The 18,920-nt window shown below is 42.9% G+C and overlaps 1 protein-coding gene across 7 annotated transcripts in view; it reads left to right on the forward strand.

Moving 5' to 3' along the window:
- The window catches only part of TUT4 (terminal uridylyl transferase 4), a 67,471-nt gene that overhangs the window by 13,738 nt on the left and 34,813 nt on the right, over positions 1-18,920 (forward strand). For 5 of the 7 annotated variants that reach the window (XM_051999685.1, XM_051999682.1, XM_051999684.1 and 2 more), the window contains exons 4-11: positions 3,579-3,742; positions 6,338-6,454; positions 7,018-7,170; positions 9,871-10,048; positions 11,856-11,944; positions 12,941-12,992; positions 15,481-15,550; positions 17,037-17,163. In XM_051999685.1, coding sequence (XP_051855645.1) covers positions 3,579-3,742; positions 6,338-6,454; positions 7,018-7,170; positions 9,871-10,048; positions 11,856-11,944; positions 12,941-12,992; positions 15,481-15,550; positions 17,037-17,163 — 950 coding nt within the window. The remainder of the gene's footprint in view (positions 1-3,578; positions 3,743-6,337; positions 6,455-7,017; positions 7,171-9,870; positions 10,049-11,855; positions 11,945-12,940; positions 12,993-15,480; positions 15,551-17,036; positions 17,164-18,920) is intronic. The other 2 variants (XM_051999687.1, XM_051999688.1) reach the window with 1 other exon arrangement.

Below are 18,920 nucleotides of genomic sequence, written 5' to 3' on the forward strand. Positions count from 1 at the left end.
ACTGATCTTTTTGGGGGAAGAGCAAGGGGATGGTGATTAGGAGGCAGTTATTAAGTGATCTGTCCAGGTCATACACGTAGTAAGTTTCAAGTGTGTGAGGCTAGGTTTAAATTCAGTTCCTTTATCTACTGCGCCACCTAGCTGCTCTACTTTTAACTGATCTTTAAGATTATTTTTGGTTTTGACTTTGTACCTTCAAAAAATAATTCAAAAACCATTTAGGTCCTTAGTAAGCATGCAGCTATAGTTTTAGATAGGTACTTGGTAGGTCCCTATTTGTTTTTTAAGAGTTCCAGTGCTTTCTCCATATTTAGTAAATCTAATTACCCTTAAACAGCTTGAGAAATAGATTCATAGAGTACTTGGGTTGGAAGGAGCCTTATCTTATGTTTGGAAATGACTGGTTAGAGCTGATAGAAACCTACCTCTCCAGACTTCCCAAATGCAGTTTTCTGTCCATTATAAATCAGATTCCCTCTGATTTTGAGAGGATGAAGGACCAGAAGAAAGTGAGAAAGATTATTCGATTATCCCTTCTATTTCTAGTCTATAGAGATCTGAGTAGTAATGCCTTCAACAAATGTAGCATTTAGGTAGAAACTGCTTCCAACTCCATTGAGAACGATCTAGTTCTAAATCTCATTTCGGACTCATTAAGCACCCCATTTAGCCTTATAATTAACCCAGCTGTTGCTTAATGATACATTGACCGTGTCTCCTGAGTGTTTTGATGCCAGTTTCATTGGAATTTTGAATGATTCATCTGTCCCAGGTAACTTTTCCTGATGTGCTGAAATTGGAAGGAAACAGTCATACTAAGCCTGGATGGTTGTAGAAATGAACAAGCTGTGTTCCTGTTTTCAGTGTTCAAGAAGATCTCCGATCAGACCATATCCATAGAGAGTATCTGGTCCAACACACCCTCTTTTTATAGATGAACAAACTGAGGCTCCAAGTTGGGAAGTAGCTTGCCCAAAGTTGAATGGTTGGTAGAAGTGTTGGAGGCAGGGCTCAGGCTCAGCTTTCCGGATTCCAAATCCAGTGAACGATGTAGTAAAAAAAAAAAAATTCTTTTCTTTCTTTCTTTCTTTTTTTCTTTTCTTTTTCTTTTTTTTTTTTGCTGAGACAATTGGGGTTAAATGACTTGCCCAGGGTCACACAGATAGGATGTGTTAAGTGTCTGAGAATAGGTCCTCCTAAATTCTGGGCTGGTGCTCTATCCACTGCGCCATCTAGCTGCCCCAAGTGATATTTTTTAATTGTAGTTTTATTTACTTTTAAGCCTAGGCACATTTATTAGTTTGACTTAAGCTAAAAAATGGCTGCTAGATTTTTCCAGTGGAACTTAAATTTATATTCTCCGCTAAGGTTTGCAGAGTATTTTGTCCATTCTGCCATTTGATGCTCTCAAATTGAGTAGAGATGCTATTTATTATCCCTGTGTTACAGATGAGGAAATGGGAGTGGAAAGAGAGTGCCTTGCGCAGACTCCTATGGCTCCTAAGAAACCTGTTACAGGCAGGATTCAGACTAAGGGTTCCCCGAGTCTATTGCTCGATCTCTGTCTTTGGCGATCTAGAGAGAGCAATGGTTTTTAAATAAATATACAAGGGAAATGACTCCAGGTGTCTTCTTGACACTCTCCCTTTGTTTCACCAATCTTATTTTTGTTTTTTCCATATAGTGAAAATTGTCTAATCCAATTAATGAGGTCTGAGCAAATGATATTCCACTTTAGAGCTCATAGCCAGTGTGCTAGGGATCGATTCTGATTCAGGGATAAGGAAGCATAAAACCTTTCCTGGGCCCTCAAGTTGGCACCTGCCTGCTCTTGGGCCCATGTTCTTGACCTCTTATTAGCCTGTTTCTCTCACAGGTGTTGCTGTTCTCAGCCCTTTTTCCCACTTCTGCTTCCTCTTTTATTCTTAATGGCTTTGTCCTCCTCAGAAAAAGTCGCACGTAACTCATAGACCAGAGACTTCTGATTCTGTTGTAATGTGGTTTTAAATGGAACAATAGTAATCAATAACGTTCTTCAAGTAGGTCGAGCTCCACAAATGACCTCGCAGCTTCACTCATGGCTGTGGATCCAGTTGCCTGGGTAACCTGGCTGAACCTTTGAGCTTTTTAATCAAATTGGTTGTGAAGGCTGCTGGTGGTTATGTCTGTACCATTAGACTTGACTTGGAAATTTGGTGTACACAGGTATCTATGTTTTTACCTCCACGTGTGGAGGAGTGTTTTTGAGCAGGTCTGAGGACAGGAGAGTTTACAGCGTCTGGAGAGAAGTCAGAAGGACAGATCCCTTGTTCACACAGTGGATAGATTGCTGAAAAAGCAAAAGGGAATTGAATTTTTGTAGTTCAGATCAGGTCTGAAACCAATTTAGTGAAACTTACTTCTAAAAAGAATCTTAAAGTGATGTCTTTTGTAAAAAGTGGCCTTATGAAAGTTTTCCTTCCTGTTGTCTCCTCCTGCACCAAAAAGGAAAAAAATATATATATATATATGTATAGTATTTAATTTATTTTCTCTAAAGTCCTATTTTGGTACCTTAGGGATGGCAAGTGACCCTGGGCTCTTGAAGATTGGACAGCAGAACAGGTTCTTCAGCCAGATGTATGTTGAATTTGAGTACCGAGATCCTAAGGTCCAGCCCTCCCTCATTGTGCATAAGGAGAAACTGAGGCTCCAATGGCACAGTGACTTACTTAAGGTCACCAAGTAGTAACAGAGTTAAGATAGAAACCGCCATACAGGACCTTCTACATGCCAGAAACCGCACTAAGCAATAAGGCCCTGCCCTCAGGGAGTGTACATTCCTGGGTGCCAGGTCCTCTGTTCTTGTTATACCTTGTGGCAGCAGCAATGGCTCAAAAACTGTTTACTCTCTGAAGTTCTCTGTTTGTTTCTTGGGATGCAGAAGTGAATTTAATCTCAGAATCTTGTCTTATGTCCCCAGAACTAAAGACGGGGAGCTCTGGGGCCAAGAACAGGAAGGGACTTGTGTGCTTCTGAGCCTGACGTTGGCCATGAGAGAGAATCCTCTGATCAGATGGTTCCTGTCTCAGTTGTTAACTCGGGGCTGGTCTGGAACAAGTCAATTCCTTGGGTCCTCACACATGTGGGTCTCCCTCTTGTCCCTCTTCCCCTGTGTTTGATGAGGGCCTCAAGGACCTGAGTGTGGCTTTCCTCCAGCTCTCCTCTGGGTGTTCTTCACGTTCTTCCCCCAGGAGTGGGTGTGCTCCAGGGAGGTTCTGGCAGTAGCAGCAGGTGAACTGAAGTTCTAGGAGAGGAAGAGGAACCAGGACATGCAGCAGGACCAGGTCCAAATCCTGGACAGAGCTGGACTATTTGGAGCTGCTTCAGGTGTAAAATTGGGCACTAGCATGCAGCCCACAGTGAGCATCTGATGAGAAGGGGGCATCATGCTTCGTGCTGCCTCTGGGGGGATCTTGGTCTTTCACTCCGAGTGGGTCAGCAGGCCTCCTGCCCCGGAAATGGCTGCTATCTTCTTCCTCCTCTTCATGTCTCAGGGGTCCTGATAGTGATGATTTCCTGCCTACTTCCTTCTCCAGGTAAACTGAAGAGTGCTGAGCCACCGAAAGACCCTCCTTCAGAGCTGGATTACTTAGAAAACGCCACCACGATCGATGAGTCGACTCTGACCCCCGAGCAGAAGCTGGGGCTGAAGCAGGCTGAGGAACGCCTGGAACGAGATTACATCTTTCGCCTGGAAAAAGTAGACTATCCTCCTTGGCTTCTTGGGGCACTCAGGGCTATGCGGCTTCTCATTCTTCTCCTTGCATGTCTGTCCCTGCTGGGCTGGGGGCTGGCCCTCTTCCTCCCTGGTCAGTGGTTGTGGGTTCCACACTTCTGGATTCCTGGCTGCCTCCTTCATTCAGCCTTTTCCTCTGCCATTCATCCCTGAGAAAGTGGGAAGCTAAGGACTGAGTTAATGATCAGGGGCCAGTGTGTAGGACAGAAATCATGCTGGGAGGGAGTTGTTCATGGGAGCTTGGGTGATGGCCCTTCCTGATATGGGAGGAAAGGTCTGGGGAAGAATTGTCCAGTAGGAAGAGCTCCGATTTGGAGTGATAGAGGTAATGGCAAATTAGCCAGTCAGAAAAGTAGAAGCATTAGGCCTGGGGTGGAGAAGGTAGGAAGAAGAGGGAGAGGAGAAGAGGGAAGGAAGAAAAGGCAAGAGGACCAGCCTTATAGAAGGCCTCTAGATTGAAGACCTCAGAAATGGTATCCCCAGTGCTCCTTTCAGTGTTTCTGGCCCACCCCTCTCCCATTTTGTTCTCAGCTGCTCTTTCTGGCTTCTGGCAGTGGGAAGCAGTCTGGTATATTCCTGGGATAAAGGAACAAGGTTGTGATTGGTAAAGGGCTGGTTCAGAAGAGATGGCAAGGGAGAGGGATATGGTATGTTGCTGGCTTGGGGCATTTACTTAGTTAGGAGCCTAATATAAACATCCTGGTTGATTGATTGATTGCCTGCCAATGACCCATACCCTTTTCTCTGTCATTTCACTTTGCCTTCTTGATCCTTGCCATGTTTCCAACTGTGTACAGTGTGTTGAGGACTCTGAAAAAGCCTTCCCTTTTCAGCTTTTTAAAACTCAGCAGGATTGTCCCTCCCAAATCCCTTCTGGCTTATGAATGCCCATGGTGCCTCCAGTGGCCTCATCTAAGTAAAACAAAAATCGCGTTTGATGCCATAACTGAAATCTCTTATTAGAAGGGCATCTCACAGCTTAGCAGGTGCTTTTTGTCTGTGTTAGGTGCCCTGGCCCTTAGAGCACCCGGAATTAGGCAGAGCGAGGCCTTTGTACCGAAGAGAGAAGTGAAAGTAGCACTCCAAGGTAGGGTGTAGGTCTTCCGGAGGAGCAAGGGCTCTGAGAGGGAAGGGCATGCCCTCTTGGGAGTGACCCAGCTGCCTCATGGCAGGGAGTTCCAGCTTCCTCATTCATCTCCCTGCTGATAAAAGCACCTTTGGCCCTTGTGGCCACTGGATCACAAATGAGGAAAGTCTCAGATGACTTCATATTGGTCCTGAAGCTCTTTTTTTTTTTTTTTAATAATTTTTTATTGATAGAACCCATGCCAGGGTAATTTTTTACAGCATTATCCCTTGCACTTACCTCTGTTCCGATTTTTCCCCTCCTCCAGATGGCAAGCAGTCCTTTACATGTTAAATACAGTATATCCTAGATACAATCTATGTGTGCAGAACAAAACACTTTTCTTGTTGCACAGGGAGAATTGGATTCAGAAGGTATAAATAACCTGGGAAGAGAAACAAAAATGCAAGCAGTTTATATTCATTTCCCAGTCTTCTTTTTTTGGGTTTAGCTGCTTCTGTCCATCTTTGATCAATTGAAACTGAATTAGCTCTCTTTATCAAAGAGATCCACTTCCATCAGAATACATCCTCAAACAGTATCGTTGTTGAGGCATATAATGATCTCCTGGTCCTGCTCATTTCACTCAGCATCAGTTCCTGTCAGTCTCGCCAGTCCTCTCTGTATTCATCCTGCTGGTCGTTCCTTACAGAACAATAATATTCCATAACATGAATACCACAATTTATCCAACCATTCTCCAATTGATGGGCATCCATTCATTTTCCAGTTTCTAGCCACTACAAACAGGGCTGCCACAAACATTTTAGCACATACAGGTCCCTTTCCCTCCTTTAGTATCTCTTTGGGGTGTAAGCCCAGTAGAAACACTGCTGGATCAAAGGGTATCTAGTTTTACATTCTAAAGTATGTTTAATTATGGGCGAGAGGAGTATTGCAGGAAAGATAGGATCCCTCTAAAACACTCCAGCCTTAAGGGAAAGATGGCGCAGGCTGAGTTCCGCTTTGCAGCGGCATTGCTCTCACTCCTCCCACTCCTAAAGACCCCGGACAGCCATCTGACTGAGCACTGTGGCAGGGCCAGCCCTGCAGTGCTCTGGGCTGACCCAGAGCTGTAGTGCAAGAGCCTGCTGGCGAGTGCGGCAGCACCCCCTTAGTGCTGGGGGGGCAGCAGCACCCTTCTCAGGGCCCCAGTCTTGGCCACTTGAGCACTTTGCTGAGCACCTCTTTCCCAGCCTCTGCTTGGGCAGGTGAGTTATTCAACACAGGGGCAGGACTTGCCATTTCTCCCAACTTCATTTCACTTTTCTGTTTCCTAAATTGGTTCCTACTAAATTTGCCTCTTCCTAACCTTCAGAGAAGTGCATTTGAAGGTCTGATTTGTTGACTTCGTTGATTTAATTGAGAACAGCCCAACTTGGGTGTTTTCTAGGCTTCATGTCTTCTGTTACCTCTTCACTTTTCTCTTTCAGCGCTCCCCGGAATACACCAATTGCCGATATCTATGCAAATTATGCTTAGTTCATATTGAAAATATCCAGGGAGCACATAAGCACATAAAAGAGAAACGGCATAAGAAAAACATTACGGTAAGTTTTTTGTTTGTTTGTTTGTTTCTTAAATTTTCATGTCAAAAAAGAATGTTCTATTCAAGTTTTTAATCAGAGTATGAATAAAGTCCCTTTGCATTCTCTAAAATCTGAATGTTTAAGTAGGAGCAGCACTCCATATGGTGATGGTCAGGGAGGAGGACCTGTGTAAGGAACAGAGTGCTCCTCTTCCAGGCTGGGGATCACCAGCTTAAAAAGGGGTGTGAAGTGACAAACTAGGGGCCATTTTGTTGTATTGGCCACAGCTGCTGCTTCCATGTGGGTAATTTGGTGTCTTTTTCTGGGGGTAGTAGACTTTTTGTGCCTTTTGGTAATTGGTATAGGTAATGATTTAAAAAAATTTGGCTCTGAATTTGCTTCCTTCCATGGGTACCTCTGATGTACCTTATTAGCACTGTACTAGGGACTTAACTGCCTTTTGTATTTGATTTCCATGACTACCCAACAAACTATTCAGAACATGTCATGTAACATTATTTTTCTTTCATTCGTTCATTTATTCATTCATCTGAACCTGTCATCACTCAACAATATGAGAGCAGAGATCTATTAAAAACACCAGATCCAATGATCCCTGGCTCGCTCTTTCCATGTCTCTCCCAACAACTGGACCATTGGCTCATCCCACTGAATTTTCCACCTCCCAGTCAGCTGTTTGTGGTCCTGTGGGATCCAGTCTACACAAAGCATTATGTGTAGGTGAAAATAATTTTGTTAAAGTATTCTTGCATCATCTTCTCATTAAACATGCTGCTAATATGCCCTGTTGGTTGAACCCTTTAAGAAGAAAGGCGGGCCTGCAAACCTAAGTGCTTGGCCAAGAAGCGTACTCTAATTGGGAATTGCAGATAAACCCAAGGACGTTTAAAGAAGGGAGGTATCTTGCTTCCCTGGCTTTAGAGTTCCCAAGGCTAGGTGAGCTCTATCTTTAGCCAAGCTTTCATTACAGAGAGACTTTTAGTTTAACAATGAACTAACCTCTGGCGGGGGGGCTGCCTGGAAATAGGAATAGCGACGGGACGAGCTCTCTCCTCCTGGATCATTCGTAAAGTTGGTCATGGCTGGTGTCGACCCCTTAGACTCTTTGACCCGAGTCAGCTTCGGAACTTCTCTTAGGGCAGAGCAGTTGTGACGGTCCGGTCTGGGCTCAGCCTGAGAAAAGCTTGCCGCCTGTTAGAAGGGCCTCAGACGCTTTTACTATGAACCACGTGACGATCCATCGTGTAGAGGCAGAGAATGTATAATGTCGCCCCAGCCGCTGTTATTTCATCCTGATGTCGTGATGGTGGGGTTTGGTTCTAACACATTAATGACAGCCTGCTGCCTGAGGTACCCACCACTGGTGGACAGCAATGATCTGCGGGAGTATCGGTGCCTTTCCCCGTGCCATTAATTCCCTGAGCTTGTCTGCTTACCTTCACCACATTGCTTATTGCTCATGTAGAAACATTCCTGTGGAACTAACTGCTTCCTTACCTCCCCCATGTTCTGCTTGCCATGAGGAGATTGGATTAGATGGTCTCTAAGGTCCTTTCCAGCGAGAAATCCACCCATCCTGTGTTTTCCCAGAGCCCCTTGGCATGGGAGAGGATGCGCTTAGATGGTGTTTTCGGAAAAGTTTGCCTTCTTCCCCCGTTCCTAGGGACGAGGGTGCCCACTTTGCAGCTGGACTGTCTCACAATGACAATAGAGGACGTCAAGCTGCAGCTGAGACAGAGTCTTCTTGTCTTATCCGAAACACAGATACCTGCTCCGTTGCACCTGCCATGCTGTAGTTTGAGGCAAAGAATGAGGCATTCTGATTTTATTCAGCACAATAGGAATTTTTTAAAACCATGTACAGTTTTTCTATATGCTCATTATTCCCTAACTGCTCAAACCCATGGCCTTTTCTCAGTCCTCCTCCTGCTGCTGCTACTGCTTCTGACCTTCCTTCACTTCTGACCATAACGTTCTTCCCTTGGCTTCTCCGACCCGGCCGCCTCTTGGTTCTCCTCCTTTGTTTGCCTGATCCAAATTCTCATTAGCGAGAGCTGCCTGTTGCCGCTCCCTGTGTCGGTTGTGTTCTGGGCCCTTGTGCTCTGTCTGACTCTCTGTCCCTATGTCCAGATTTCCAGCTATCGGACAGCGCTCCCCCAATTTTCCATCATCCTTTTAAACAAAACACAACTTTGTCTTCCTCCTCCTGCTTTGCCCATTGGTGCCTTTCAGGTCACCTAGACTGGAGACCTTCGAGTCCTTCATTGTTCCCTTTCCTCCAGGCCCTGTGGCCAGTCATTTTGCAAATCTCATTGATGCTGCCTCCAGAATATCTCTTGTGTCTTTCCCCTTCTTTCCATTCTCATTCTCACCTTCCTCAGGTTATTGCAATCCCTCTTCATTGGTTTCCCAGCATTAAGTCTCTTCCCTCGCAAGAGGCAACTAGGTGATTCAATAAATAACGCACATGGGGCTGGAGACCTGGGTCTCTGGGTCACTCTGGGCAAGTCACTTAGTCTCTTAAAATGAGGGCCTCACAGAGGTTGTGAGGAACAAACAGAATGGTATTTTAAAAATCCTTAGTATAATACCTGGCACTTAGGAGGTGCTAGATCAAGGCTTATTCCCTTCCCTTCTATTCTAAGCCTTTTTCCAAAGAATCCTATAAATTGGTATTCCTAAAGTACGTGTCTGACAACATGACCCATCCCCACTCAAAAAACTGTTTCCTCTCAAATAAAATGGGAATCCCCCTCCCCTGACACTTCCCCTGCTTCTCCCTTGTCTGGTCTCCCTTTGACATCTCTGGCCCTCTCTGTGGTTCTTTGAGTCTGATCTTCTGTCTTTTGCCTCTGGGTGCTTGTCTCCTGGGCCTGGAATGCACTTTCTCCTCCCCCGGACCTTTGCAAGCCCTTCGCTTCTTTTAGCTGCCTCTTCTGTGAAGCCTTTCCAGATTCCTCCCTGATGCCTTGGACTCTCCCTCTTGAAATTATCATATTAACTTATGTACATGTTGCCTCTCCTTCCTGGATTTTAAGCTTAATAGGTGCTTGGTAGGTGCCTAGTAAATGTCTTTTTGTTTTGTTTTGTTTTTTTGTTTTTTAATTGAATTGAAAATAGGATTTAGAGCTGGAAGGGCCCTTAGGTATAGATGATCTAGTCCAGGCCCCTCACCCTGATAGATGAGAAAACTGAGGTGCAGAGATTAAGGACTCGCTCCAAGTCACCAAGTTAGGAGGTGATAAAATAGGATTCCTAGCTGGTGCTTAGCAGAAGGCCTTGCACGCAGTAGGCCCTTCATAAATGTTTGTTGAACTGAAACTCGGGCCCTCTGACTAAACTCAGAGGCCTCTAGGCTTCTTTACGCTGCCTCCTGTATTCATAGGTTCACCTTATAATTTTTTGTCCCCTGATAGGAAAAACAGGAAGAAAATGAATTACGAGCCCTGCCACCCCCTTCCCCTGCCCAGCTGGCTGCTTTGAGCTCCACCCTCATGCAAGCAGCAAAAGAACAAGGGATTTCGGACAATGACTTTGGGTTCCGGCAGGAAATTGTGACTGAAATGGAAAAGGTTATACAGCAGCGCCTACCAGGTACAGAGGCTTACTGTCATCATCATCATCATCATCATCCTCAATCGGGGGCTTTTCCTCAAAGGTTTTACACAGAGCTTCCCATCATCTTCTTCCCTTGTTTTCTCTATCTTAAAAAAGTTTAATTAATTTTTTTACTTTAAAAGGCAGTTCTTCTCTGCCTTGCAGGGACTCCTGTGAGAGAGTCATATTTTTATATTATTTTATCTACAGCATAGTGAAGAGCTGTTTCTGTTTTACAGAGGAATAGAAAGAATTTAAGTAATAAATGTGCAGCCAATAGAAAACATCCCTACCTTAGCAGCAGCATCCACAGGATTGGAATTGTGAGCTTATGCCCTCCTCTTAGAGATCAACAGCCCCTTCCGTAGCTCTTGAGAAAAAGCCCTGGGTGGGTTGCTGCAGCCAGCGCAGTTGTGAACCTGTCCTCACTTAGCTGGAGCCATGGATGAGAAGCAGCTCCTCCCTCATTTAGCTGGATCGCCAGAGGCCTGGGATCACATGACCACCATACCATGCTTGCCTCTTAGTGGGGGGAGACTTCTGACCCATAACAAAGGGACCAGAGAGTTCCATGGAAGAAAATAAAAGACTACAGGGCATTGACGCTGAAACAAGAAGAGAGGCGACTAATTAGGTTTTGATTGGGACAGAGATGTTGAGTTCTCATTGACATTTCTGCTTAAGTAGCGGGTTAAAGTGTTATTTAAAGCATTCCCCCTCCATTGCTTAGGGGTTGCCAGATCCCGGGATGAGAGGTATCAGCACATTTGGTCTTCCTCCTTTGCGGGGCCCTCAGGCCTGTGGCACAGGAAAGCTCTGGCCAGTCTGCAGGCCCATGAAAATGGCAGCTGAGAAAATCAGCTTTCTCTGTTTGGGAAGGCTCATGGCAGAATATTTGTCACCAGGTGATGATTGTTTTTGGCCATGGCAACTGATCAAAGAATCTTCTGAGGCTGGAAGAATTGTGTTGGACATCAGCAGGGCAGGTGCACTCCCATACAGTCCTACATCTCCCAATAGCTGACCTTTTGTCCTTAAAACAGTCTTAAAGACTCACCTTATAAAAATATGAAAGAGAAAATTACCGGTACCTTTTTGATTTAGCCAGATCATTTTGGATTGTCACTTGATAACAAGAAGAGCTTTTCTGCTTCAAGAAGAGAGTGATAGAAAATCACAGTTTGTGAGAACACCCTGCTTTTCCAAAACGAATCATTGTTCATTCTAGCCTTAGTCATAGGACAGGCTGTCCCACTCATCCTCAAGCTCCCGATGCACGCTATCTTTCAGGCTGATCCCCTTGAGATTAATTCCGAGGGGAACGAGCTGCCCAATTGTCTCCCATTTACCTCTCCTAAGATAATCTCAGTCACTGCGTCTGAGAAGATCCCGATGGCAGCCATTGGCATTTGTGGTTATTAATGACTTGGCTGTACTTCAGCATTGGAAAACTCATCCACCCTGAGTAGACACGGCTTTCCTCCCAGCCCAGATGTGCTGTTCTCTTCTGAGTAGTAAATAGTTTTGGTGCCAGGTGGCCAGAGTCTCCCTGGTGGGTAGCCAAGTGTACACGAATCCTTCTCTTTCCATTCTCTCCCAGTTAAATTGTCAATGAAAATCAAAGTAAAGTCTGAGATTGGCAGCTAAGCCTTCCTTGCCTTGGTATCTCGGTCTTGTGGCTGGTCAGAGTTCATCTATTAGAGAAGAAGGGAAAGAGGCACGTCTGTGGTGGGTTTGTTGTGATTTTTTTAGGGCACTGTCATCTTGTGTGTTTTATACCTAATGCCCTTCTCTTGTCTTCCAGACTGTTCGCTTAGGCTGTATGGCTCCTCTCTGACTAGGTTTGCTTTTAAAAGCAGTGATGTTAATATAGATGTAAAATTTCCATCCAAGGTAAGTAGCTGTAAAAGTAACTTGTCAATGATCCTCTGAACTCAGTCTCTCTGCATCCCTTTTGTTCGATGACATTTCCCCCAAAGTAAGAGGACAGTAGTCTCTTTAGGCCTGAGTCCTGCGGGTATTTGTCCGTGCAGATGCTCTTATAGAAGAGGCCTGAGTGGGCGCCTCTTCTAGAGCTGACCATTATTATCAGAATAGCAACAACTCAGGGTGACAAAAAGCTTTCTTCCCAGCAAACTCTGGGAGTTGGTTAGACTGTTATCCTTTTGGACCCACAGAGGAGGGCTAGAGAGGTAAGTGGTTGACCTACTGACCTTCAGGGGTGTCACTTGGCAGCTGGCATCTCCTCCTGTGCCTCCTACCTGCCAAGTGCAGGCCTTTTCATGTTCTTCCTCACTGTGGCCTGGGTACAGGAAGCAGAAATTTTTTTTTTTTAAATCATTTGTGTGTAAGGATCTCGAATCAGATTATTAAGTCATAAAATGTACTTTTGAGGTTGGTACCGACATAACTTGAGTATGTCACAGCCTCTATTCCAGTGGAGTCATCTCTTTCATTAATGACAAGTCTAAAAAATATTAAACATTGAGACCGACAAGCTTATTGTTTGCAATAGATTTTGGTGGTAAGCCTCTTGGCAGTCTGCTGGTAGTTCCCATGCCAAATCATCCCTAACAAGCATTCAGAGCAGTGACTATCCCCTTTGCTTTTGCAATGAAATTGTAAAATCACTTCTCTTTCTAAGGACTCACAAGTCCTTGTGGTGGTGCTTAAGTACTAGAGCCCACATCATTTGCTAAAGGGTATTTCTGTTATTGAGATGGTAAATAAAAACATAAAACATATTGATTTTCTTTTCATTTCTGTAATTTTAAATTAAAATGATGGTAATTTTGTATTAAAATGCCCTTTCATGAAGTTGAGTTTACTCTGATGTTCTACTATTTGGACTTGTAAACCTATATTGATTCTACCTTGTAATTTTTTTAGATGAGTCACCCAGATGTTCTGATTCAGGTGCTTGACATATTAAAAAACTGTGGTAAGTTTTTTTTTTTAATTGGCACTTTCCAAAGAAGGGTGTGGTAGGATATTTTCAGTTTAAATTGCTTATGTAGCTAACAAAATTAAAATGCCTATCCCCAGCACATTTGAGTCATTTATTTCTTTCAGTGTACTTATCCTAGGATTTAAGTAGTAGCTATGCTAATTCTTGAAAAGATTATTTCCAACCTAGAAAAGTCAAAAATAAGTAGAATGGAAGCAGCTATATTAAAAGTTGCAGCCTCTTTGGGTTTTTTGTTTGTTTGTTTTGAATACTATCAAAGCAGAAGTCCTTAGACCAGGACAGAAAACTATTTCTACTTATGAAAGGGAGGGACATAGTGAGAGACTTTGAGAAAAGAGAAATACTAGTGGAGTAAATACAGTTTTCTGTGAATTTGGAGATGTTTTATATCCCTAGTTTAATTTCGTTTAAGCATTTACTGAAAACCTCAGATTTGAATCTTGCACACACAATAAACATGCCCCCAGATTTCTGATTTGCTCTGGCTCGCAGAAAGATGCTGAAAATTGGTAAGGAATCTGTTTCCAAGCAAGGCCTTATATATAATTGGATGGTCTTTGTGTGCCCCAGAACTCAGCATAGATTGTCCCAAAGCAAACTGTGAGTTGTCTGTTTGTTTGTTTGTTTGTTTTATTATTATAGCTTTTTATTGACAAAACATGCATGGGTAATTTTTCAACATTGACCCTTGCAAAAACTTCTGTTCCAACTTTCCCTCCACTCCTTCCCCTAGATGGCAGGCAGTTCCATACATGTTAAACATGTTAAAGTATATGTTAAATGCAATATATGTGTACATATTTATGCAGTTATCTTGTTGCACAAGAAAAATCGGATTTAGAAAAAAGGTAAAAATAACCTGGGAAGAAAAACAAAAAGCAAGCAAACAACAACAGAAAGAGTACAGATGCTATGTTGTGGTCCACATTCATTTCCCAGTGTTCTTTCACTGGGTATAGCTGGTTCAGTTCATTACTGCTCTATTGGAACTGATTTGGTTCATCTCATTGTTGAAGATGGCTACGTCCATCAGAATTAATCATCATATAGTATTGTTAAAGTATATAATGGTCTCCTTGTTCTGCTCATTTCACTCAGCACCAGTTCACATAGGTTTCTGTGAGTTGTTTTTTTTAACAATATGTCTGGTTACTTTCTCCTTTTGCCCTTCCCAGCATAGTAGACTAGAGTCTCTCTATGAATCAAACCATGTTCATTGTCAGTAAAACATTTATTAAATGCCTGGTATATAGCTGGGAATAGACATAAGGATGCAGAGCCAAGGAAGAAAACAGTCCTTTTAACAGCTTGTGGATTAATTTGGACTTTAAGAAATGTAAGGACATTTTCAGTGACTTTTTAAATTTTTAGGTTATATTTTATTTAGTTAGTTTGTGATAGTTTTAAAAAAAAAAAAAAAGCTAAGCATTTTGCTTAGGTATTATTACCTTTCTTGAGCCTCCCACTCCAAACCTGCCATCTCCTTTGCTCTGGCATATTCTTGCTCACTGAATGCCCACCCTCAGCCCGTTTACTTATCTCTATATCTTTCTTTCGACCAACTTCATGCCATTATTTTTAATAATAGTAACAATAATAGAAATGATTACCTCAGAAGGGTAATATTACAGAAATCATTCCCATTTTATAGTTGAAGAAACTGAGGTTCAATTCAAGCCCAGATCTCCTGGCACCACATTCAGTGTCTTTTCCCCATTACAACAGAGTCTCCTTTTATGTTTTAGATTTTCTTTTTTTATTAGCTGTTTTTTACTTTTCTGGAAAAAGCAAAAAGATTTCTTATAATCATTTTTACATAGACTCTTATGATTTATAGAAAAATGTTAAAAACATAATAGGCAAGTAGGACCAATCTGTTTCATCCCCAGACTTACCAGCATATATGCTCCTGTTCAGGATCAAATTAGGAACATATTACTATTCTTCACAAATCATTAGTTCAGATTTCTTCCAGCTTATTCTGACCAATACTGGCTATCTTTTGTAAATTGAAAATAAAATAGCAAATCACCCATTTTTGTATATTTCAGGCATCTATTGGGTCTAAAGGAATGGGATAGGCAGACATTCAATATCCTGTTGGTTCTGGGGCCATATTGGTAGGACAGGACCTGGATCCATGCAACAGCAAGAATACTAACTGTACAGCAATGTTAATAACCTGTTCTCATGCAGATGGAAAACTTAAACTATTAACCCATTCATTGTAGGTAGTCACCATGAGACTCTCATGGGCTATTGGGCTATTCCTTTGTAAAGTCAGTTTAAGAAAGTCCAATTCTTACCAGAGAACATGCTTAACAAAATAGAGGGCTCTCTGGGATGGGGAAAACAGTTGATTCTCCCAATGCCAATAATGAAAAAATGAATTATCTGAGAAACAGCATGTTACTTAAATTGTTGATTCCATAGCTTACATTTCTTTGTTTTTCCTTATCAGCATTATACTCAGAGGTGGAGTCTGACTTTCATGCCAAAGTTCCTGTTGTCTTTTGCAAAGATGTGAAGAGGTTGGTTGTGATGATGATAGGAAAAAAAAATAATTAGTTTTTCTTTTAAATTAAAGGAATAGTATAGTGAATAAGCAAGTAAATTTCCCTTTTTGATGTGCTTTTGGATGTAGTTCTTTTTAAAAGGATACACATAAATCTTCAAACCTACACTTGAGTTTGCTGTAATTAGGCAAAACTTTGGTTTGTGATTTTTGATCATCTAATCAGGTATTGATAGGGTGATCTGCCATCTTGAAAATGGAAATTGAAATCAGTATTTTTAAAAAAAAACCCACCAAAACAAGACAACTCAAAAATAGTAACTCTAAGTAATCATTGTGAACAGAGTGGGGAAGGGAGTAAGAACAGAGGTGTCCAAACACTTTCTTCTTAAAATAAAGTCTTCGTTAACTTCCTTGGATTATACTCCCTACTCCCACCCCTACTTTTATTTTATCACCTCTCCTTTATCCCATTGTGCTTGAAAATAATTTGTGATCTCTAATAGACTTCTTCAAGGAAAGACCAGGTAACTCCCTAAAGGTCTAGTTTGGGAGGGCACAGCAATTTACACACAGTGGCCAAGAGGCTATTCCAGAGAATAATTCAGCTCAGCAAATCTTTATTAAGTGTTTAGTTGTGCTGGCTTCTGTTTGAGACCAAGGATTCAAAGAGGAAGAATAAGCCAGTTCTTGCCTTCAAGGAAGGGGGAATTTAACATGTTTCCCCAACTGAGCATGATGGAAAGGGAAAGGGAGTGATAGCAAAGACTGGGACTGGAGACCACCTCTTCTTGGAAGATTGGCTGGGATGGGGAAGAAGGTTCATGTGGGTTGTGATGGCACAGAAGTGAGGTATATACATACCCCCACTGTATGGACAAATATATGTACATGTGTATACATGTATGCGTATATGCATAAACATGCAAGTGTATATGTATGTGCATAAGCACGTGTGTATATATGGGGGGAGAAAGAGGGATATCCTGGGTTAGATTAAGAAAGATGAATGATGGAGGAAATAATCTTAGACCAATATCCTTTCAGAATCTGGGCTTTTTGTATTTTCCTTGGGATTCTGCTCCTGACTTGGGGGCATGGATTGACTCCCTAGAGCTCTCTGGACCTGAATTTCCTAATCCCGAAAATAGGGTGCTCGGGCGCTTCCAGCTATGAAGCTCTGCATCCCCTAAAGACACCGTTTAAAACACCACCCCCCTGGAAAAGTGACTCAGTCCTTGGTAGTACTTTAAATTAAAAATGAGCCACAAATGAGTAAGATCTCCATACAATTAGAGTGGGTAATAGAAAGGGCTTCCTTCATTGGGGGTGCCCATTTCCCAGGGCTTTTGCATAAAGGCCCTTGGTGAATGGTGGCTTTCAGGGGAGTTTCTTATTCTTTGAAATGCTGGAAGTGTAGAAGATAGCTGCAGACTTGGGTGTGATAGGCTGCTCAAGGTGGTAGGTGATTAAAATGAAATTTGTTTCTTTTTTCTCGACAGTGGTTTAATCTGTAAGGTGAGCGCTGGAAATGATGTGGCATGCCTCACAACTGATTTGCTTGCTGCTCTTGGCAAGCTAGAGCCTGTCCTAACCCCCTTGGTGTTAGCTTTTCGCTACTGGGCTAGGGTAAGTGGAATCTGGGAGAAAGTACCTCACTTGTAGAATATACCAGGATTTTTCTTGCACTAACATGGCAGCTAAAGTTCTCTGCTGCCTCTCTGTGGCATGGGGGTGAACTGTCCTGGGTTCTTGAAGTGTCTACCAAGGGAATGGAAGCTCTAGGAGTTCCCACGAGGCTGGAAAAGTCTCCAAGGAAAGGCCCAGCCAAAAACTCTTGGTGCAGTTTTCAAGGGAAAGGACTGGTCACCAGGTAATGAGTCCTATTGGCAACAGCAACTTTTTTTTAACTGTCTCTCGAGCTAGTGGTGTCCAAGTCAAGAGAAACAGATCCCTGGCCGCTTATTGACTTGATGAACCAATGTCATTCACGACATTGTCTTATGACCTTTTTATTTATTTTGTTCAGTATTTCCCCGTTATCGTTTAATCTGGTTCACTTTAGTGCACTTTGGTACCTTTCTCCTGAGGTGTGGAGGTCCCCAGCCTCATGTATAGAGCAGGCATTTGGGTGACTGGATGCGGACACTTGAAGAACATCCCTCTACATGCAGCTTGGGACAAGAATTGGGCCGGAGAGTTGGCAGCTTGGTCTCGCCTTGAGTTTCTTGATGAATAAGAGATTCCCTTTGAGCTTTCCTATCTTTCATCGTTGTTTACCTGCCACAGCCAAATTCCTGCAGCTTTTCAGTCTCCACTCTCCCTTTACTATCATCCTCAAAATAGAACCTGGTCCCTGTTTCACGTGGATATTTCATTGAATCTTCACTCAGCCTTTGACACTGAGTTTCTTTTTTCTTTGATTTCCCGAAAGGAGTCTGTGCTTTGAGGGTCCCTGTAGAGCTTTGAAAGGCTACTGTCCATCTTGTTTAGATTGCAACAAGGTCATGCTGGCCTCTTGTGTTCCTTGAAACAAGCTATCATTTCGTAGCTTTTGTCTTCCCAATTTCTTGCCAGTAACTTGTTGGCTGTTGTTTAATTCTGCCTCCTGGTCTCTGGAGAATATTTTCTCCTCTTAAGTCTCCCAGACTATGCTTGTACAACTAGTGAAGTAGAAGCAGTTTGCTTTACTTTAAGCCCAGAAAAGCGACAGTGGAGTTTATATTCCTGCCTAACCCAGTGGGATTAGAATGGACTTTTTACTGTGCACTGTGGGACAGAATGAGTCTGACTGCTTATCACATCCTGGCAATCTCATTGTCAAATAGTACCTCTTAACCTTCTAGTAGGGGAGAGAAGTCTCTAGATAACATGCCTTTATCTTCTGCTGGTGAGTCTTATCAACAGTTAAAGTCAGGGGAGTTGGTTACCTGTCACTGTTTACTGCTGATTCAAGAACTGGAAGTTCTGAGAGATAGGACAATCTGCCAATTGGAGTCTGAAAGAGAATCTCTCTGTAGCAATATTCACTTCTAATTGGTCTCCTGATTAGAGCTGCTGATCCTGTTCAGAACTGTTATCTGAGAGAAGGACCCAGAACTGCTGCTCCTGTGGGGTGAGAGCCCTAATCTGCCCCGCAAAAGTCACCAAAGGAAGATCGAATCATGGCAACTGTTGTTATGTTTCTGTTAAGACATTTGTTTCAGAACATGACCCCTTCTGCCTCCTGCAACCATCCATTTGCCCTTTCCTAGGCATTACTTGTCTTACCTTCCAGAACTTTTCCATTGTGTGGACACCCCTCCTTTCTGTCTTGTATCAGAGACCTAGCGATGAATTCTCAAAAGTAGTTCATCAGTGTACAGTAAATGGGCAGCAGTCAGATG

Source organism: Antechinus flavipes, chromosome 4 (assembly GCF_016432865.1).
Source record: "Antechinus flavipes isolate AdamAnt ecotype Samford, QLD, Australia chromosome 4, AdamAnt_v2, whole genome shotgun sequence".
Lineage (NCBI taxonomy): Eukaryota > Metazoa > Chordata > Mammalia > Dasyuromorphia > Dasyuridae > Antechinus > Antechinus flavipes.